We start from the raw sequence: 21,750 nt of genomic DNA on the forward strand, positions 1-21,750 counted from the left end.
CTAGCCAGAAAGCCAGTATTTCAGAATTCATAAATTCCAAAGACACATGCTGATTTTACTGTGTAAGTGCTGGCATAGGAGGGTTGCATTAGTTAGAAAGAAGATTAGAGATTCCTGTAAGTGGTGTAGTGTAATGATGTCTTGTGATCCTCAGCTGCTTCCAGATCAAAGACTCTCTTCTCCATGTCAGTGTGGCCCTGTCACAACATAGTCAAGCTCCTGCTGTTGGATGGTCATCAGCCTATTGTTTTGTTTGCAGGCATTTTAAGCTTTGAAACTGAGGAGACTCCAGACAGAATTGCACAACAAGCCACTGTGATGTCTGCATGTTGGCTGTGCAGAGGTACCAAGGCAGTTGTGTGATGGAGTTCCTTGAATACAGTTTCCTCCAATAAAAATGGTGAGAATGCATAAAAAGTAACTTGCATGTTGGAGCTGGGGCAAGATATCCTCTACTGATATAAACCCAAGGTGATCTAGTTAAGTTAGAGCTCCATCCTTCAGTCTACACATATCTGCTTGCTGGCTTTATAAATATCACTCGTCATGCTTCACAGATAATATCTCCTGCATGATGAGGACCTCTGTCAAGTGCTACAACGCACTCTCTCACCACCCTGTAAAGAGACTCCAAGGCTAGTTCAGCACTGTTTGCGAATCTGGGTGAAGCACAGTGTGTTCATAGCACTGAGAGCAGAAAACACCAAGTGTCCATTATCATGGCAAACAAAAGCCCTAGTGTGTGAGTAACCTAAACACAGTGCTGGTATGGTGTGAATCGGTGGCTGTGTGCTCAGGGGGAAAGCTGCCAGCGTAGAGCCAGCATTCCTGTGTCTGGGTATATCCTGACAGTACTACCTACTTACCTACAATAACCATGTGAAGTGGAGCTTTTCCAGAGCTTCACAAAGCCTATATTTAATAATGTGTTGTATTTATAATACCTTCCATCCGCTGGATTTCACAAGTAGACTAATCCTCTCAAATGGTCGTTTAGTAGAGCAAAGATGCCTGTTTTACTGGCAAAGGAGCTGGAAAGCAGGTTTTTGTGGGTTGGTTTTGAGGTTTTTTGGTTTGTTTTGTTTTTTTTTTTTTTTTGCAATAGCAGTGAAATAAAGGATGGATCTAGAGTCTTATTGTTCTCACCATTGTTACTGTGTTTTCTGCACGCTGGGTGCTGTACAGAACAAGTGGAAGACACAGTCTGTGTGGTGAGAAGTTTGTGACCTAAACTGGGTAAGTGCTGCAGTAAATGCTGGGGTAGTCTTCTCTTGAAATGCTGCAGATCTTTTTCCACCTCTGTGCTCTAAGCACTTCAGGGCTAATAGCACTTTGAGCTTACCAAGAAAATCCAAGAGGGGTGATGCTGTAGGAGGGAAGTGATGATAGTTTTCTTAGCTTTAACTACAAAATTAACATCACCCCTGAGATGCTGAGTCGCCAAAATGAGCACAGCATATTACAGATCAGTTCTGGAGGAGATACTGTACCCATCAGCTCTGTTGAGCCCCTGGCCCAGCTTGGCATCTGTGTAGCTGTATGTAGCTTGGATACCTTGTCTGCAAGAGGAAGGGAAGGGAGTAGATTCACAGCTGCATCACCATCTACTTCTCAATTCAAATAAGGTGGTACTCATAGTAAATTATGAGTACTTGCAGCTGCTGCCCAGAAAGCATTAATCTAAATGTTGCAGGTATTTATTACCATGTTTCTACCATGCTGTGGGATTCCCCATGCTGTTCAGGACAGTTGTTCCCATCTGTGGCATGGCTTGGGTGGGTCACAGTGGATTTCAAGAGGAGTTGATCTAAAGATCCTCTGGAGAGGAGCAGAACAGGTCTGGTGGTTCCCTGGATCTGTCTAACACCCACCCCACCTGGCTTTGCCTGCACTTTGAGGCATGGGACGGTGAAGGAATGGAGCATTGTCCACAGAGCACGCATGTTTAAATTGCCTTTTACAGTACTGATAGAGTTGCTGTGGAGAGATGAGTGCCAGCGAGAGACTTCTCCCCCAGAGAGTGCAGTAACAAGTGAGCAGGGCAAGATGGTCTCCCCCTTGCCTGGACGTGCTGTGTCTGCCCAAGGAGATGGGGGCCCACCAGGGCTGGCTTGGCAGAGCTGGGGACAGACTGGTGGCCCCAGGGGGGTGGCTGGGAGCCACTATGACTGACTCTCTGGAGGCCTCATCCTGGTACCCAGGTCCTGCTTGGGTGGGTGATGCTCAGTGGCAGATATGGCATGGGAAGGTTTCTTCTGAAGCACTAGTGGAAGAGTCTTGGACCCAAAAGAGGCTCTTGATAGCCATAGGTGATAAGAGAGAGAAGGATTAATTATGATATCTAGATCAAATACAGAGCAAAGAGGTTATTAGTTTGCTCTGAATGGGAGCCCAGCTACATACAGTTTATTTAAACAATGGTCCTGCAGGTTGTGTTTGTCTTGGACAGAGGTTTGTCTTACTGTGGTGTTGCTTGTTAACAGTGTATGCAATGTGCAGCTGCTGTAGGAATGTGGTCCTGCACTGGAGAACTTCCAATATAGCATCATAGGAAAGAGTTGTGCAGAAGTCTGGTTAAACATGGCTTTTTTTGATGTTACAAGCATAGTGATCAACTTCAATGCTTGAAACACCTTCTGTCACAGCATAGATAAGACTCTTCTCCTTAGGTTATGTCCCTGGATTGATGAATCTGTGCTTTGGACTGTTCATTCAGTAAATTTAGTACAAGTCCTGGGCATGTGAAACTTTCCCCAGTACCACCCAGCAGTACCTGGGAAAGCCCCCAAGAACATTACTTGCAGTATTCCAGCTTCTCCTGAATATGCTATGCTTGTCATCTTGATGTGGAGGTGATTGAGTGAAGTCTCCGATACTCCTGCACACCTCTTTCTATTGGTGTTTCTGCAAATGTCCTGTGTTGGCTCTTTGTGTCTAGCTCTTTGCTTTCTGTGGTTATCCATGTCCTCTTTGCCTACCTCTCGTAATAAGAGTGCAATTGAAGGATTTTGATGAGTGTTAATCTTCGCTCCTGGTTTACAAGGAGTTATAACAGCTTGTCCTCTCTTGCAGAGTGTTTACCATGCCTCTGGGAACGTTCCTCCTTCCTGTTCTCTGTTTCTTGGGAGCAGTGATTCCACGGGGACTGCAGTATGTCACGTTCTCGCGCAACACTACAAAATTCCTCCACCTGTCTATGGACTTGGAATCTGGCACCATTTACTTGGGGGCCACCAACTTTCTCTTTCAGCTGACATCTGACCTGCTGATGAAGAATGTGGTTCAAACTGGACCAGTTCTGGACAGTAAAGATTGCCTCCCCCCTGTCTCAAAGCTGGAGTGCCCTCAGGCACACCACACCGACAATCACAACAAGCTGCTGCTAGTGAACGCAGTGCAGAAGGAGCTCATCGTGTGTGGCAGTGTGCACCAGGGAATCTGTGAGAAGAGGAGCCTCACATCCATTGACCATGTCCTCTTCCGACCAGAGAGCCCTGGTGACACTCAGTACGTTGCTGCTAATGATCCCAATATCACCACTGTGGGACTCATAGCCTACTCAAAGGATGAGGTCCCCTTGCTGTTTGTCGGACGAGGGTACACTAGCCGAGGAGTTGGAGGAGGGATTCCTCCGATCACTACCCGCAATCTGAGGGCCCACGGAGGGGATGTTCAAGCAACAGACTCTCACTCCATTTTCTCCTATGAAGAAACAGCAAAACTAGCTGTGGGCCGGCTCTCTGAGTACAACCATCATTTCATTAAATCCTTCACTTATCGCTCAAGTGTCTATTTCTTATTCTACCGTCGGGACCTCAAGTCTCAGTCACGTGAGTACAAGACCTACATTTCACGAATCTGCCTGGATGACTCTCATTATTACTCGTATGTGGAGTTACCTCTGCTCTGCCAGAGCAAAGCCAATACATACAGCCTCCTGCAAGCAGCCTATGTCACCCGGCCGGGAAAAGGCCTGGCCCAGGGGCAGCTGGACACCGAGGGAGAAGTGCTGTTTGCAGCCTTCTCTGCCTGGCAGGCTTCTTCTGGCAAGCTGAGCGAGGAGTCTGCGCTCTGTGTCTATGCAATGGAAGAGGTGGATCGCCTGACCAACTGGACTAGGGATGTTTGCTACATGAGAGATGGGAAGTCAGAAGAAGGGGCAGAAGTGGCATATATTGAATATGATGTCAGTTCCAACTGTGTCCAGCTGCCAGCGGTAAGTGACTTTGCACCTTTGCTAGGCTAAAGAATAGTCTGCAACATGTTCTTGTGTTGCTTCGTGTTCCTGAAGTCAGGCCGTTCCCCACAGATGGATGTTGAAATCTGCTTGGGTTAAAAGCCTCTGGGCTCAGACTGTTTGCTACTGCAGCAATGCAATGCAAGAACTGTTGTGTCCTGTTTAAGTACAGTCTATCTTATTTCTGCTGCAGCTTTCTGCAAGGAAACCTGCCCATGTGGGGTGGAGGGAGATGGACTGTGTGTGGCAATGGGGAGAGTATCTGGTGTGACCTGGCGATGAGGCCTGTTTAAATGGTGTGCTGGGTCCCTGTTGCTTACGGTGAGGTGCACTTCACAACAACTTCCTGCGTGAGCACCCAGGAACAAAAAAGAACATAACCAAAAACAAGTGTCAGTAAAATCCTGATTTCCTATTAGTCCTTCAAAAGTTTGTGCCCATGGAAGACCTTCTCCTGACCTGGTGGTTCTTTGTCTCCAGAGCTATAAGAGGTGATAATCCTTCTTGAAATTCTATGGCAAAGGCATGATGGGATGTTGCAGGATAAAAATGTGAACTGAAGTGGCTGTGACCCTGAATCCTTGCAGTCTGTCAGCCACGCTGGCTGGTGCTGTGACACTGGGGACAGTGACACAAACACAGAGCAGCAGCGTTTTCCTGGGGCGGTGCTGGAAGCAGTGTCCTGGCATGAGGCTCTGTGGTTGTGAGTAGCCTGTTTTCACCGAGGGCGTTGCTAGTCCTTAGCAGAACAGCATGTTATCTTGTGTCTTCCTTCTACAGAACAGGCTGTCCATATAATTGCCTCTTCCCAGCCTTGTGCTACAAAGAGCAAAGTGGTACCACAGAGCTTTGGAAGTTGCTGAGTTTGGATGTGTGATCCAAAACCAGTTTTAAAATTATGGTTTTCCTTTCAGTAGCTAAAGCTGACTGTAGAATACTTGAGGGACAAGGGAATGGTAAAGAGCAGACTTGGAGCAGGACAAACGTAGGGTCAGGAGCAGTATGTAAGAGTTGGGAAGCAAGAGACTGCCCAGCTTGATGTACTGCTTTCACTGTATTTCTCAGAAATACCCCATGTGTGCTTTGCTGGGCTGCATGGCAGGAATTGTCACAGGTGATTTTTAGGGCAGCTTGAGGGACTTAAATGTCAAACTGGTGTGAGTACTTTAGAAAAATCCTTCATTCAAAATGATGTAGAGTCTGCCTGTACCATTTGATCCAGTGAAGTGGGTGCACAGGGTGGGAGAAAAAGGCCAGTCTCTGCTGTGTGATTCCTGGTGCATGATCCCAGGATCCCAGCTGCACAGTTTGGTACTAGTGGGCTCACTAAAGTATGGCATCTTATTAACAAGTGCGTCCAATGATATGTAAATGTCCTAACAAACTTTATCCTTCACCATTCAGTACATGGTAGCGGTTGTCATTAAGATTGTATCTAACAACATATAAGGGTCTGTGCCAGCTCCAGCCTGCTCCATTCAGTGCTGAGTGGAAGTGGCTGTCAATGAACATTTTATGCAGGAACAGTTTCAACTGGGTTTCAATGGCAGCAGCTTGTGCCATATGTAAGAATAATGCTAATTAATTTCACGTTTTTCTGCCTCCAAACCAGCCTGTGCACAAGGTATGCCCTTTTCCCTAGTTAGCACTGCCTCCAATTTTTACCCCATCAGGAGAGGCTATGATTGAGTTTTACAGTTCAATACAATCTTTTCAACTGGAAAAAAAAATGCTTGCTTTTATAAGAATTTCAGAACCAGTGAATTTGTTCAGTTAGCTGGAGATCCATTAGTCCTCAGATGCAGGAAACTACATAGATGCCATTAGTGACTTGATAATTGGAAGTGTGAAATGTGTTTCTGCAAGGCTTGGGAAGGCTGCATATCTTCTGTGGGTGTAGTTTTTAAGGTATGTAACTTGTCCTTTTGCACTGAGCTTGCAGTCCTCTTTATGCACAGATATAGATTTGTCCTGTTGTTGCTGCCCACCTGTGCAATGTAGGAAGTGCACACCACAATTCATGGCAGCAGCTTCATCCAAACTTGCTGCATCGCAGTAGGACACTGGATGATCCCTGAAGTGTATTTTCAGCTACATTGTCAAGATTTTATTCACTGAAAACAATTCAAACAGCTTCTATGTGAATTTATATTAGCACTTTATACAGTTATCATGGTCTTAATCCTGTAGAATGGAACAAGTTTCAGCTGTTGACTGTCATTAGCTGTGCTGCAGACAGTCCCTGCAAGGCCACAGGCAGGCTGTGCCAGTGCTGGGAGAGCTTGCACAGGTCACGTTGTTTATGGTAGATAAACGTTGTGTGTGAAGTGACTTGCCCTTGGCATGACATATAGGCAACAGCAGTGCTAAACACAACTGGGATATAACTGTTTCTGACTTGCATGTATTTTTTTTTTAAGCAAATTTTGAAAAATCAGCCTCAATAGTGAGGTTGTTAGGCTCCAACTTTTGTCTGAATTGATACAAAGGTTGCAAAAGATGGCTAGAATCCCATTCAAAATAAACACTTGATGCTTTTGATTATGGAAATTTGGCTGTGGCCCACTTCCTAATAAGTCTTATAGGAACTGGACTACTGGAGAAATAGAAATCTTTAAGTTACAACAAGGTGGTTGAAGAAGCTTAAGAATCAAATGACAGACCTGGTAAGAAAAATATCTGTCACTAAAAATGAATGATAGCTTACAGGATGGTAAAAACTAACAATCATTAGAAGTTGTAACCTCCTCTGAGGCTTTAAGTTGGAGACTTATGCTTAGTGTGCAGAAAATCAGTTGAATTAGTATTTGAAAGGAAAACAATAAAGCATCAGAATTAAAGTAGTGCTAGTCTAACTGGCATGGTTTCTTACATGGAACCTCTGTGTCAAGCCTTGCCTCCCCGCTAAGATAGCAATATATTTGAGAAGTGAATAGAGGTCAGCAGGTTAAATGTATTTTACTGTGGGATTTCCATAGACTTTGTCAAAAGCTCCTGGTCATTTTTAGTTTCTCCAGAAAGCAGTCAAGTATTAAAAACCAAAACCAACCAACCAACCAAAAAAACAACAGAGAAATGGGAGGGGGGGAAGGTCAAGTTTTCTGTGGGGTCGGCGGAGGGTGATGAGCAGATGCCTCAAGAATGCCATGTTGTGCCGTTATCACTGACCTCCGGCGGGGGTGGCTCCATTGCCTGGTGCCGGATGGTACCGTGCAGCTCAGTGCTGCCAAATGCAAAGCCACAGACATCAGAGGAAGGAATATGTAACTCTGCTCACAAGGAGTCTAAATTCAACCACATTGCCCGAGGCAAGAGAGGGAGCTGGAGTCAGCGTGGACTGCGCAGTTAATGCCTCTGCTCCACACGCAGCTTCGTAAGAGTAATTAGTAAGGGGCTGGAGAGGAGGGTGAAATTGTTATCTATGAGGCATTTCACGATGAAAATCATTAGTTTGTACAAGCCACATTATTTGAAGACAAGCCACTGATCAATTAAAAAATGGTGGTTTTAATAGTAATTGGTTGGGTGAGCTGTATTCAGTCTCCAAAAGGATACTGTAAAATTAAAGTGGACGCAGAACAGGGTGTCAAGAAAGATATAAAGCAACAGAGGATCTATCCTAGACAAGACTGAGTTTGTTACTTAGGAAAAAGATGAATTGTAATGAAATTATCTTCTCTCTACACATAAAAATAGTAAATAAGTTGACAGCTTTCATTCTGTCTCCTTTAGAATTCAGTAAGTGAAAGTTTGGTGGGACTGGGAGGGATCTAACTGGAACAGAAGGATGACTGGTTTTTGCACAGTGCTCTGGAGTTAATTTTCAGAAAGCTCACAAGATGCAGAAGGATTGAAGCAGTATGCAGAGATGACTCTTGTTTTGACTTTTTGTGGGTCTCTGGTCTCTACAATTTCTACGTCTAGTTAGTAAGCACTTTGGAGCAGGTTGTGCTCCACCCTGTGTTTAAGTATGTCCTGCTCCTTTGGGATTCTACTTCAGGCTTAGAATTTGTAGGTGATAAAACCATGCTAATTGTTGGTGGTGATGCTTGTGATGAGGTGGTTTTGCACTGGAAGCAGGAATTCTCATCTTTTTGTTTTTTCTTTGAAAGATACAATGAATCTTCCCCAAAGCTGTATCATGACACTGTGGAGCCAGTAAAGTTTTTTGGAGAACTTAAGAGTTTATTGGAGTTTCGATGTATTTCATTACTGATGCTGAATGGACTTGCTGAAATGTCTGCAGGATTCTGTGAGGGTACAAACAGCCAACATACCTAAATTAATTAATAAAAGCTATTTTTTTTTACTCTCAGTGAAAAAGCTTAGAGGGGTTCAAAGCTGAATTCACTGCTGGTGCACCTGTTTAAGGAATTTGGGTGGAAGGGGATGGTGGGAAGTATTAAAGGTGCTAATGTTCCTTGTATCCTTTTTTTTTTTTTTTTTTAACTGATTTCCCTGTTCTTTCCACTCCCCAAAAAAGGACACCCTGTATGCATACCCCTGTGGCTCTGACCACACTCCCAGCCCCATGGCCAGCCGGGTACCATTGGAAGCAGCCCCCCTCCTGGAGAAAACAGAGGCCCGTCTGACAGCTGTGGCAGTGAATGTGGAAGATGGCCACACTATTGCTTTTCTGGGAGACAGCAGAGGGAGACTGCACAAGGTATGATCTGGATGCGACAGGAAGCAAAGAGGATAAAACTAATCAGGGATGCTCAGGTGCAAGGGGAAAAAAAGGCAATTTCTCTTGTCCCTTGGGAAGTCAGGTTCCCACTAAAGATCATTACTATCAGATAGTCTCTTCTCACACTGTACTGACTGTTGAGAATGTGAATGCCTCAAACAGTGGTCACGTTGCCTTTGGTTACATCTGCACTGAGCCAGCATCGGGGCTGGTTCATCCTACGTGGCTTCCACTGGTATTGCTAGGCACGTGCTTCATGTGGCTGAAGTCACTGCATTGAGATTTTGGTGGGGGGTTGAAATCCTCACACTCAGCAGTGGTTCCAACTTGTTCCTGATGTAGGATAGGTACCCCCAACTCCTGCTGTGATACTTTGCCTGCATATAACTGTGACTCTCTTGCAGGTGTACTTAGGAGCAATGGGAGATGCACATATATATGCGTCTTTAGCTATCCAGTTAAATAGCATGGTGAGTGGAGACCTGCTGTTTGACCAGTTGCAGGAGCACCTCTTTGTCATGACCCAGTCAATGGTAAGAGCAATAAAATCCCTTCCACAGAAGAGCTGAAAGCATTTGAGGTCCAGACAAGCTACTGATGGGAGTAGGGGAGGCAGAGAAACAGTGTGTGTAGCTAAGCCTGTGCTGGGCAGCAGCTGCATGCCAGTCTGGCTTACAGGGTTGGGGACTGGCCTTTTGCAAAAGCTGGAGGAAGCGAGGGAGAAGTCTTGTTACCCTAAACTGTGGCCTGTTTGTGTGTACGTTTCCTTAAGTCAGTCAGACTGTATCAGCAGTGATGGAGGAATGTGAACTGCAGGTTATAAAAGGCTGCTCTATTGGCATGAAGACAAGCAAGAGACTGCAAATTCCTGGGTCCCTCTGTGTTGAGCAGGAACTGTTTGGACAACAATTTGCATCTCTATCTGAGCAGAAGAATGTGAGCCTTCAGGGTTCGCAAGTAATGTAATCTGTCTTGGTTTTGCAAAAGATTAAAAAGAGAAAAGGGAAGTTTTGTGTAATTAAAACTGTGACACTTCTGTTTTTAATCAGTTGAAAGATTAAGCTGTTCTGTAGGCATGTAACCTACAAAAAGCAGAAATGTGTGGTAAATATCTTCAGATAGCAGGGTTGTGCTCTGACTGGGTATATAATAAGTCTTGCAGATGAAATCAAGCTGTATAAGGAACCATGCGAGGCACCTTTCCCTCTTCTTTTGCTTTCTGTAATTCTGTTTGTGCCCAGTGGCAGTTGGAGGAGGCACTGTGATGCCTCAGGATCTTGGGATATTGGTGTCTGCTGAGTAGGAAATCGAACTATGGATACTTTGAGAGGTTTTGTACAACACCGCTCATATTGGTTCCTTGAGCTGGAAAGAAAAGGATTTTCCTAGCAAAGGAAAAAGCAGCCCTTGAGTTACTCTGAAGGAAAGAACAAACAAAAAATGAGAGCATGCCAGAAAACCACTGTTTCCCTTCGCACCCCCCCCCCCAGTGCATGTTCAGATACTCAAAAGGAGGAGTTGAAATCTGTAAGTGGAAGAAGATTAGGGAAATGTGAAATATATCCTTAACAGTAATTGTTCTGTCAATTAAAAAATGTACTTAGCAAAAGTAATAGGTTGGGGATTAGAAGTTGGTATTTTAAAGTAACCGACAGTGTAGTAGCTGAAGTGTAGTAGCAGATTAAAGAGAGGGCAAGAGGCTGAAATCGGCAAGGATGGTAAATTAAAGCAGAAGTGTCTTTTAAGTAAAACTTACCCAGATGGCAAAAGGTTTTTGTTCCACATTGATCAAAGCTTCTTGGTCTACTTTTAGTCAAAATGATAGTTTTTCCAGATAGAGCTGGGCAATGGTGCAGATGCATTCAGAGGCCTCAGCTGGAGCTGCTGTCTTCAGTTTCAGTCACCTATATGTCAAGAGAGATTATCTCCCATAACAGAGTCCAGAAAAGCAAAAGAGCAAATGGTATTCAGTCTGCTATTCTTTGATCCATTTTGTTCAAATACAGTTTTATCACTAAATAAAGTCTCCTTCTTGCAAAAAGTGTCACAGATAACCCGTTAATAGCAATACACTTTGCTTGCCTCAGTACATCTGTACAGCCTGATATTTACATGTCCTTCACCAATATGTGAAATGGCCATTGAGATGGGCTCTGGAAACTTGTTCCTTTTTTCTTTATGGAATATTGGGGATTAAGAAGTTGTTTCAGTGAGCATGTAGATGACGGAACTGCTAGTTAGGCAGAAGAAGCCATAGACCTGGAGGCTGTGTTGTGTGCCCTGCTTTTACACTGATGTCTTCCTCTGACAGGTGGTGAAGGTTCCCATACTGGAATGTTCCCTGTACTTGGACTGTGAATCCTGTCTGGCATTGAAAGATCCTTACTGTGGCTGGTGTGTCCTTCAGGGACGGTAAGATAGATCCCAGTTCACCTGCAAGGATTTTGGAGGGATAGTGCTTAGGGATTGTCTCCACTTACTCTCTCCCTTATGTCTGTGTGTCTGGATTTAGTTTTAGTTCCTTTATGGGATATTCTTTATGGGATTCTGTCTAACTTAACATTCCTCTGTCTGCCTCCCTAAAACACTGCCAGCAGTCACTGTTGCACACAAGGGTATCTTTCCATTGCTTTGTGGGTCTTTGGTCACCACTCATGATGCTCCTGTCCAGTGGATTTCAGCCTGGTTTTAGTCTGACTGCAGCTCAAACTGCCTCATTTCAAATGTAGAGAAACTGTCTTATCTCTTCTGGTGTCACTCTCTTATTTAACAGTTTATTTGGCACTCTTTTTCACTTGCTCCCCTGTTGATGTTGCTTAATGAGAGATGGTTTATTCCAGTGTGTCTGTCTGCTTGCTGGCTCTGTCCCCCTGTAGAATGCCGTAAGAACTAGTTTATGACCCTTGCAGCTCAAAAAGTGCCTACCCATCTATATTTTGGCAACACTTCATTGTATTATTGAAGGTGGTGGGAAGCTGGGACTTCCATGGCTTGTGTAGCAGCTTCCCCAAGACTCCAGCAAGGCTTCAGACGGCCAGTGTCAGCTTGGAAGCCGAACATGTCCTGCTAGGGCTGCACGGATCTCTCATAGGGCTTCTTGCTATTTTCCTGCAGGTGCAGCCGTCGCTCTGAGTGCTTGCGGTCCAGGTTGAGTGAGCAGTGGCTCTGGAGCTTTAACTCCACACAGCAGTGTCTGTCTGTTCACTCACTAACTCCAGCCAATATCAGCAGAGAGGAAAAGAGAAATGTGAGTGGTGACAATCCTCTGATGATGCTCAAGCATGTAGAAAGTCCCCTGCAAACTCTGAGGAGTCACAAGTTTTCCTGTTGCTTTCAGTGGGGTACTGAATCACTGAGCCTTCAAGCACATGTTGTCTGCCTCACATAAGGGACTTAACAGCTTGGGTCTACCAGCCAATTTAATTGTTTGGGTTTTTTTTCCCCTGTAAAACTGAATGTCCCTGCCTGCTAAGAGTTACTGGGTATTCTGGAATATTTGACGGCTGCTTGGGTGGGGTCCCTCCTTGGCTTAGTATCTATAAAGTACCTGTGTCTGTGGCTTCACAGTGTTTCTGACACTTGCTGTCAGGAAGATCTGAAAGGAGTTACCCAAAATTATGGCTTCAGTCTGGCATCTGAGAGCTGGCAGAAAAGCTAAGAAGGTGCTGTAGTGTTTTGAAGTCTGTCGTGTCAGGAGGTGGCAAGAACCTGTCTTTTGCTAGAGACTTGGGCAAAGGGGGAAGTTGCTAATTGCTTGGTAGATGCCAAGTTCAGTTTGGGAGCGGTAAGAGATGATGAATGGAACACTGAGTCCTAGGAGGCATTATAGCAATAATAGGTGTATAGGTAGATAACTACTTTATGGGGCTCTTGCTTTGAAAAAACAGAACCAGAAAATCAGATGACATAAAGAAGAATGTGTTAGAGGGCAAATTATTTACTGGATATTATTGAATTGGTAGATATTCCTGGCTATCTTGGACTTACCTCCTCTGCGTGAGGAAGAATTTTACTCATGTTACTTTGAAGATTATGAAAGCCCAGCAGTTCTGACAGAGTCAGGAATCATGTGTCCTTCTCCAGATCCCAGCCAAGCACCAGCTTTGCCAACAGGAGCAGGTCAGTGAAATGCTTTAAATGCAGCATGATAGCTCTGATAACATTGTTGGGAGAAAGTATGTTGTAGGTCCGTCACATTGCCAGAATTAACAGCCATGAATGTATGTGGTCTGTCAGCAGGTGTTCATTTCATTCTGTCATAATATCTGTTTGCTTTCTACTTGTTTGTCACACACATCCTGTGCTATTTTGGGCTGTTGCCAAATTCCAATGCCAAATTCTGGTAGTTGGAAAGGAGATCCTGCTTGAAGGGTTGTATGCAAATCTGAACATGATATGAAATGCAGTCTAGAGTGGTGACTGGTTTGGCAGCTTTGTCATAAATCTGGAGAGAGAAGTCTCTTAAATACTGCTTTATTATTTAAATCAAAATGTAAATCTTCTCAAAATCCACATAGTAGTGGGAGAAGGAAGTACATGTAAGGAAAGGCAAGAAGAACCCACAGTCCTTAAAGTTAGAAATGAATCTGCAATGCGGCATAACCTCAGAAAATACATAGTCAGTCTTCTATTACTGTGAACAATAACTGGCTGAGTATTGCTAATTGGCCACTCTAAAGAACCTGGAAAGTTCTCAGTTTATAGTCTTTGCCTTGGATTTTACCCAGCCTGTCAGTGTGAGCTCTGATGAGCTGATGTCTTCAAAGAGCTTGTTCATCTGAAGTAAAAGGCAGGTGCTGGTTGGGAAGCATTCCACACGATTCACCTAAATAGCTAAACAGATTTTCCATGCAAGTATGCAGCTGGCTAATAGGACTGAAGCAATCTCCATGGAAATAACATGACAGCAGAACCCAGCTAACACACTCATTCAATCTCAAACTCCTTCATTTTTAGTTTTATTTACAATATTATTATATCTGGCTTTCACATTACTTTAGTCTGGAACAAATCAACCAGGTCTCCACTCAGGGTGGTGAGGCATAGAGGGAAAGGGGTTCATGCGCTGCTGCTGCCGAGTGGCCAGAATTGGCTTCTCTATTTAGTTCTGCAAATGTGAGCCTGAATTTAAGCACAGTTGTGAAAAATCAGTGTAGATAAAGCCACAGTCTAGTTCCCATTATTCCAGGCTTCAGATATTCTTACTGACTCCTTTGTAAGTCAGTCTTGCTTTTATTTCGAGACTCCATAGATGCTTTACCTATGTGACTTTAATATTGCGTCTCTGAGACTTAACAAGTTGCTTCTGTTTTCTAGCCTAAACTTGCTCATGGATGGTTTGTGTCCATTTGATCTATTTGTGTTGTCCTTTTTCTTCCACAGCTCTTCTCCCACTCAATGAACTATGGCCAGGCATTCTTAGCACCGAGTTTTGCCATGTTAACTGTGTGCCAACTTCGTCTTCTTTTGTTACTCAGAATTTCTCTCTCCTTCACTGTATTGCTAGCTCTTCTTTGCACGGCTTCTGTGCTCTGCTAAGATGAATTTGAAGCTGGTAACCAGAATTGTACACTGTTTTCTAAATGAAGTCTTATCAGCGCCTTAGATACTGGCACTTTTCTATTCCTAATTGTAATACTTTTCCCAGCTCACTAAAATATTTGCCTTTTTTCAGCTTTCTTTTAAAGGTTGCATACCAGCTCATCAGTCACTTTAAGCTGTTGAGCTCCAAGTTGATAGCGGAAACTCTTGCTCTCAATTTGCAAGTGCACGACCTCATCTTCTGTACTGTTGAACAGTATTGGCAGTCATGGGAAATAATGGCCTTTTTGGAGAAAGGAATATTTGTAAATATGGTGTCATAACCCTGAAATCCTGGGAGGTGTTAGCCCTTCCACCACTGCAAAATGCAATCACCTTTATGACAGTGATGGGAGTTGACAGTACTGCAGTGACTCCTGCCTCCAGCTGCATATGATAGCCTTATTTTCTCCTAATTGTGGGTTTTCATACACACCTCATCATCAGCTGTTTTACCAGCATACTGCTTTACTTGTCATCCTATCAGGAATGCAGCTTATGCCTGACTGATCCTTCACCAGACTTGTTAATTGTTTTGTTGCGAATAGAGCTTGCTTACAAGAGGAGGTCTGAATTCTGTGAGAGGAACACTGGACAAGCTTCTTATTACTTACTTTTATAGCAAACTGTCTTGGAGAAATGGCAGCTCCTGCAGTTGAGCAGAGCGTGCAGTGTGTTCCCATTATTTGGAGAACTAATACCCAACTCCAGGGTTGGGAGCATTTGTCTGGAACAAGATTAATTAGCTGGTTTAGTACTGTCATATGCAAAGTATCTCCTTCAGGCTCATGCTATCAGCTGTAGTAAGTTTTGACCATCTCTGCAGCTATTTGGTCTATCGGAAAACAGTGATAGTCTCTTCCCAAAGAGAACTGGGCTATCCTGAGGCTTGTAGTTGACACGAGACCTGGATTTAAAGCAGATAAGCCTTCAGTCATTGCAAGTGAGATTACAAGTCTTATAAACCTCTTCACTGACTCACTTCTTAGTCTGGACATAGAACAAAGCTGTCAAGGTGAAGGCAGTATGTGAAGGGCATGTCAGTTCTAAGGGTTTGGTTTTTGTTTGGATGACAAAGGAAGACAATCAGCTTTGAGCCTGGAATGTTACATCTTCGTCTAATGCAGAAATGACAGTGGAATTATAGCACATAAAGACGGAGGGATCTTCAGACTAGTCTTCCTTCCCATGGGTTGGCAAAAGCTGTCATAAACTACTCCTGACAAACTTGTCCAACCTGTTTTTAGTGTCCATAGGATAATCCAGTGATTGAGATGCTAGAAGCGTGGAAGGGAATCTGCCTCCATGTTTGACGGTGTCTTTCCTAAAGCATGCTGTGTCTCTTAACAGTATGGTAGACTTATAGTGGTTCCATTTCTAAGAAATTTTTATTTTCATTTTCAGATCATGTCACCATAAAGCTCGTAGTGCGTTTCCATGACATCTTCATTGCTTCTGTGGACTTCTCTTTCTATGACTGTGCTGCAGTGGCCCTGCTGTGGAAATCGGCACCGTGAGCACCTGCTTTTTCTTGTCTGTAGTTATAGGGAGGGTGGCTGTCCCTTCCTGGGTCGTCTTAGCAGCTGCTTTTCTATCATTGTTCCAGGTGCCAGAAGTGTGTGAGCAGTCTCTGGGGATGTAACTGGTGCATCCAGCAGCACCTCTGCACCCACAAAGCAGCCTGTGAGGAAGGAACCATTATCTACAATGAAAGGGTGCGTCTCCTACTTGGTCCTAGTCCTATGTGATATAACAGCCTCGGTGAGTTGCAGTGAGTCAGATCTCTTCTCAGGTAAAATAGCAGCTGTCAGTCATGTCAAGCAAGGAAGTGAGCTGTTGGAGCAGTCTCCCCTTGGAGCGACACAAGGCTCCGCGTCCCTGATGTTACAAGGCCTTGCTAGGTTTCTGGGGAATTGCCACCAGATGAAGCAGGTCACCCTTCTCTTGGGGTTATGCAGCCTGTGTTTTCAAAGCGAGGGACAAGAAAGAGCAAGCTGGCAGGGAGGCTGCGAGTGGGGAGGTGGAACAGATGCCCAGTTTGTGGCTGCCACAGGTAGCCTTGGAGTTTTATGGGGGATGAAGGCAGGCAGGCCTCCTTCTGAGCAGAGGCAAGTGCAGTCATCTGTGGGAAGAGGGAATGTTGCTAGATCTTCTGCACTGTGAGCATTCCCCAGTCCCATCCCAAGACAAGGTGACATGAGATGCAGCTCTCATTGAAATCCAGAAGGTGAAGCAGCCTCTTGTTGTCACTGCTATGGGAAGTAATGTGGAGTGTTTTTCTGCTTAGGTTTTATTCTGTTTCGTTTCTTTCTCTGTTCTCACCCCACCATGTTGTTTTTCTCTAGGCCCAGATCCCACCCTCAAGCGTGTTTCCTTCTTCAGCAGCTCCCCTCACCAAGTCATCTACCACACCCCCAACTGCGGCCACAAAACCCATCACTCCCCCAGTGCATGTGGTACCGAGCACTGTGCCCCTCACAGAGCCCAACCATTTTACGCTCTCTGCAGCCTCAGATACGACGACTGAGCCTACAGAAACCCTCAGCTATACATACTTGACTCTCTCAACTGAAGCAGCCTCTCTCCAGGCTGTTACAGAATCCCCTCTACCACCACCAGCAGACAAACCCGCTGTCACTGTGCCAGAGACAACTTCTCCTGCTGCATCTGTCCTCACCAGCCCATCCAAAAATGTGGATCATGCAGCCTGGCCCACTGAACGGCCAGCCACTGCCCAGGAGCCACGGAATACCAACCCACCCACCACCTTAGCGGGTAGTCCTCTGCACACGTCTGCAGCAGCAGCAACACCTTCCCCTCATGTCACCAGTTTCAAGTGGCCTCCAAGTTCTTTTCCTACCACAGAGGCACTGACATCTGCCATCCCATCTCCTCAAACCCCCAGCCAGGTGCCGGGGAGCCCTTCTGCCTCTGACGACTCTCCCAGATTGCTGGGAACTGAACTACCTGCTTCAGAGCTCCCACCATCGGCTCCCCCAGACTGGCTGCTGGAGGAAGGCACAGAGCTCCAGGACACAGAGGACTGGATGGATTTGCTACAGGCTGAGAATGACACGTCTCCCTTCTCCGCTTCTACTCTTCTGTCGGGTGATGGTGATTCTTCAGAGAGGGATGTCCCTGACTTTCCCAGGATCCTCCACCCAGACCTCGACTATCAGTATGATGCCCCTGAGTTTTGGGAGGAGGTAAATCGCTGGGCTTTGGAATTCACAGTCTAAGGCTGTAACACTTTGAAACTTTCATACAGATTGCTGTCCTAGTATCTCAGCACGCAGGAGAGGTTGTGCCCTCTTGAGAGTATAGAAGCTGACCGCTGTAATGTGCAGGGTGAGAAGTGGCAGCCTGAGGAAGAAAATTGTGTGCAGGGTTCCCAGGTCTTGTAGAAATGCTGCTGGCCTGAAGGTGGCAGCTGCTGTGATGTCCAGCATATTCATAGCTTTCTGCTGTTCACCTCTTTGGGCTCTTGCATTGCTTTCTTGTAACTTCATGGTAAAGAAGCACGGCCGAGTCTTCATTCAGGCAGGGCTTGTTTCTCTGTTGGCATGTTAGGCTTTGATTCCCTGTATCAGAGCCATGGAGATCTTTTTCTCTAAAGACCTGTGTTTGTTTTCAGAACGAAGAGCTTAGCTGGGGTCCAGATGCATGTCCCTGTGTGCAGGGAATCCAGGGATCTTCGCTGTTTCCAGTCAATGTGGCAAGGAAGATAACCCTGCTGGGAAGGAACTTCCACCTCTATCAGGTAGTCAGCCCAACGCCATCAGCATTGAGAAACTGTATTAATGCAGAGCACTGTTTGGGCAACCTGTCTGCTGGACTGCTAAAAATACAATGAGGCAGTTGTGGCTCTGCCTAGGTTTCTCCTGTTTTCAGAAACACCTAGAGGTATGACCTACTTCTGTGAATAAAGAATTACATAGCTGGATTTATTGGTGGGTAGGAGGTCACCCAGAGAAAGGGAGAGTACAGGTGTGCACCAACCTGCTGGAGAAGATCTGCATGCGTTTGGATTAAGTTGCACCTGTGCTGCACTGTAGATGGTAGTTCTTGGAATAACTTCCTGCTGAATCTCTGCTGATTGTTTGTGTCTCCATTAGGTTAAAGATAAGTTACCTGTTCCCTTTGCTTTCTGGCACGCTCATGTTAATGTGGCTATTCCTGTCATACCTGAAACTTCTGCAATGGGGAAAACCACCCTTGAAAGCTATGTTTCTTGGGTGTGCCTCTGATAAAAATTCTCTTTGCTTCTCAAGACAGAAGACTGATTTAGTAACCTTTTACAAACAACTGCCTCAGAACATGCAGCCCACAGACTAATTGTTACTTTATATGTTAAACCTGATATACTGCACTGCTCAGAGGAGCAGAGCTGGTTACAGATGCATATCCATCTTTTTTACAGGGAGTGTCTAAGCAATTCAGTGGAAGATTTACAGGGGGGAGAGAGAAGAAATATGTACTTAGTGTTTTTTGAGATGCCCTGCCCTAATATGTGTACTCTACTCTTCATTTCCAAGCTAGTGTTTCACAGAGACATGCAGGCATAACTTTCACAGTCCTGCTGGTTTTTCTTTAATTCCTCTTCCTGTGCTGAGTTCTCCCCACACTGACATCAACGTGCTCCCTTCTAGGTGTTTTGTTTTGTGTTGGTTTACCTTTCATACATGGAGGCAGTGACAGCACAGGGAGCCCTTGAATATAGCATAGAGTTGGCATAATGAAGGGAATGAGAGGAGCACACTGCTTGCACAGTAAGTGGCTTGGTAAAAGATACTGAATTGGAGAGGCGGGAGTACACTGTTGTGTAGCAGGAAGCTCCATATAGTTGAGAAATGGTGCCATGTGTATCTTCTCTGCAGGACCAGCAGCGGGACTATGAATGTGTCTTGAATTTGGAGGGGAGAACAGTGGTGATGGATGCTTATGTGGAAGGAGAAGAAACAAACCAGTCCCTCTGTTATATCACCTGCCAGATGAACCAGGTGAGTGCTCAGAATACGATGCCATTTCAGAGTTCACACTGGTGCTGTTTTTGCTCAGCAAAACAGCAGTCTGGAAGGCAAGCTCTTTGGGGAAAAGAGCAATTTTTGCAAAAGTATTTGTAGAATATTTAGCACTATAGGGCCCTCATCTGTGATGCTGCTGCCTGGTGGTACTGGTATCTTCAACTTGCAGAAAGATTGTGCAGTCTGAGCCACGTGACCCATTGCTGCATTTTCTGTAGTACGGGATGATGCCATCTCCAAATCACCACTCATTGCAACCTGCCAGGACGGTGCCACTTCTGCTTTAGCTTGAGGCACTGTTGTTCACGGTTAGCTGGATCATAACTTCTGTGATGGTGGTTCTTTTGTGAAAAGAAAAATGCTATTAATACCGATTTTGTTCTTAGTGGTGGAAGCTAGCCTGTGGAATGTAAGATCAACAGGCAAAATTAAAACAGCCACATACATTTCTGGATGATGTGTGGATTTTACTTAGGGCAAGATTTGCAAGCAGAGGCGATATTTTTAGTTCACAAACTCATATAGTTAAGGGAGAGGAACATAGGCTCTTGTGCACATGAGCCCTGTGGACCAATTGTAATCCTACATCTTCAGCTCTACTGAAATTGCAGAAATGCCAGCTTGAGCAGTTTCCTGAGCAGATGGCTTGTAGATAGGAATTAGCCATTTAGGAATGCAGTTAGGAAGTTAGACAAGTACTGTTGTGAGCACACATTTGTTTTCAATGTTCATCCTAGTGAACCAATGCCTGCTACTCTTTCCAGAGCAGAATTGTGACTGTGTGAACCAGTGAGAACAGGCCTGTGCTGCTACTGCCCCAGCTAACGCTGCCTTGCCTACATTCACGGGAAGCTCCGTGTAGGTTTTATGTGCCAGTGCATTATGCAGGATGGATGCTGATGCTTTTTGCCTATTCGGCTGGCTTGTTTGTGCCTCTATTAAGTCCTTTGTCTTGATGGTCTTTGTCTTTGCAGTACAGTTACACAGCGCCTCAACTTGAATTCAACGCTGTGGTGTTTGTGCAGAGGGGACAAAACCTTCGAGTGGACAGTGCTGCAGACCTTCACGGTAGGAGTGCAACACCTCCCCAGCAAAAAGACAGCAGATGAGGTGGAAGAGAATTGAGAAATCCTTGAATGAAGCTTTTTGCATCTGTAGTAGTCCTATCGCAGGGAAACTAAGGAAAACATACAGGCTGATTTCTGTTGCTTGTCACAGGGGAGGGAGGAGGAGAGAGTTCTGTGTAAGATGCCAAGTTGCTGGGTTGTTCTGTGCCCTAGGGGGTGTTTGCCAGATCACTCTGAATTTTTCTCCTTTGCAGTGACTTTTTACAACTGCTCTGTGGGACACACTGATTGTAGCCGCTGCCAAACAGCTGACTCAAAGTACAACTGTGTGTGGTGTGGAGGTGACAACCCCAGCTGTATCTTCAGGGGCTCCTGCAAGGAAGAGATAGAAGACCTGTGTCCAGCACCTCTCATTCACTCTGTGAGTAACTTGCTCACTAGTGTACTGCACCCGGGGCAAGGAGGGCTCCATTCTCCAGTTGAAATCAAAGGGCTCTGTGAACTCAGAGTGCAAACAGTGCAGCTCAATAATACATGGCCATCTGAAGAGCAAGTTAGTCCTATTCTACTGTGATCCTTCGGTGTTGAGAGGATGCTAGACTTTTGCGCTGGGCTTTCAGTTTGCTGATAGAGAACAGTGGGGAAAGATGCATTTGTATCTCATGTGAGCTGAAACTGGCACGCCAGAAGCAGCAGAATCATTCAGGAGCTGGGAAAGGGTCCACAGATTGGATCCTCCAACTGTCCCGAGCCAGACCCTGAAACAGGTTGGCCCAACTGAGCCTGGGGCAAAGGAGGGCAAAACCTAATGATAACAGCAGAGCAAGGATCAGAAAGGCATGACAGGTTACTGGAATTAATTATTTTTGTCTGTTTATTTTAAATGTTTCTTGCTAACTGCCACATGACAAGTGTCTGTAGCCATGTGTCCCTTTTGCTGTCAGCTTGTCCTCCCTCTGGTGGCACACAAGTTCCATGTGCTGCATCTTGTCTTAGTTTATCTTGGATGCTGCTCAGGGACAGAGCTTTGACGTTTGTGCAGCATGCAATTCATTGTCGTACTGATGCTGAGGGGGGAATGGTGCTTGCTGCTTCAATACTAGTAACATGTATTGGCTTGTGCATTCCCACTCTTCAGCAGAAATGCCCTATGGA

The 21,750-nt window shown here is 45.1% G+C and overlaps 1 protein-coding gene across 2 annotated transcripts in view; it reads left to right on the top strand.

Moving 5' to 3' along the window:
- PLXNB1 (plexin B1) overlaps positions 1–21,750 on the top strand; it is a 68,458-nt gene that overhangs the window by 23,724 nt on the left and 22,984 nt on the right. For both annotated transcript variants that reach the window (XM_052777727.1, XM_052777726.1), the window contains exons 3-15: positions 3,073–4,216; positions 8,721–8,903; positions 9,329–9,457; positions 11,236–11,336; positions 12,039–12,171; positions 12,887–13,043; positions 15,909–16,017; positions 16,111–16,219; positions 16,850–17,710; positions 18,139–18,264; positions 19,382–19,504; positions 20,503–20,596; positions 20,850–21,016. In XM_052777727.1, the coding sequence (XP_052633687.1) occupies positions 3,083–4,216; positions 8,721–8,903; positions 9,329–9,457; positions 11,236–11,336; positions 12,039–12,171; positions 12,887–13,043; positions 15,909–16,017; positions 16,111–16,219; positions 16,850–17,710; positions 18,139–18,264; positions 19,382–19,504; positions 20,503–20,596; positions 20,850–21,016 (3,426 nt within the window). In that variant the 5' untranslated portion in view covers positions 3,073–3,082. The remainder of the gene's footprint in view (positions 1–3,072; positions 4,217–8,720; positions 8,904–9,328; positions 9,458–11,235; positions 11,337–12,038; positions 12,172–12,886; positions 13,044–15,908; positions 16,018–16,110; positions 16,220–16,849; positions 17,711–18,138; positions 18,265–19,381; positions 19,505–20,502; positions 20,597–20,849; positions 21,017–21,750) is intronic.

This window comes from Harpia harpyja, chromosome Z (genome assembly GCF_026419915.1).
Source record: "Harpia harpyja isolate bHarHar1 chromosome Z, bHarHar1 primary haplotype, whole genome shotgun sequence".
Classification (NCBI taxonomy): Eukaryota; Metazoa; Chordata; class Aves; order Accipitriformes; family Accipitridae; genus Harpia; species Harpia harpyja.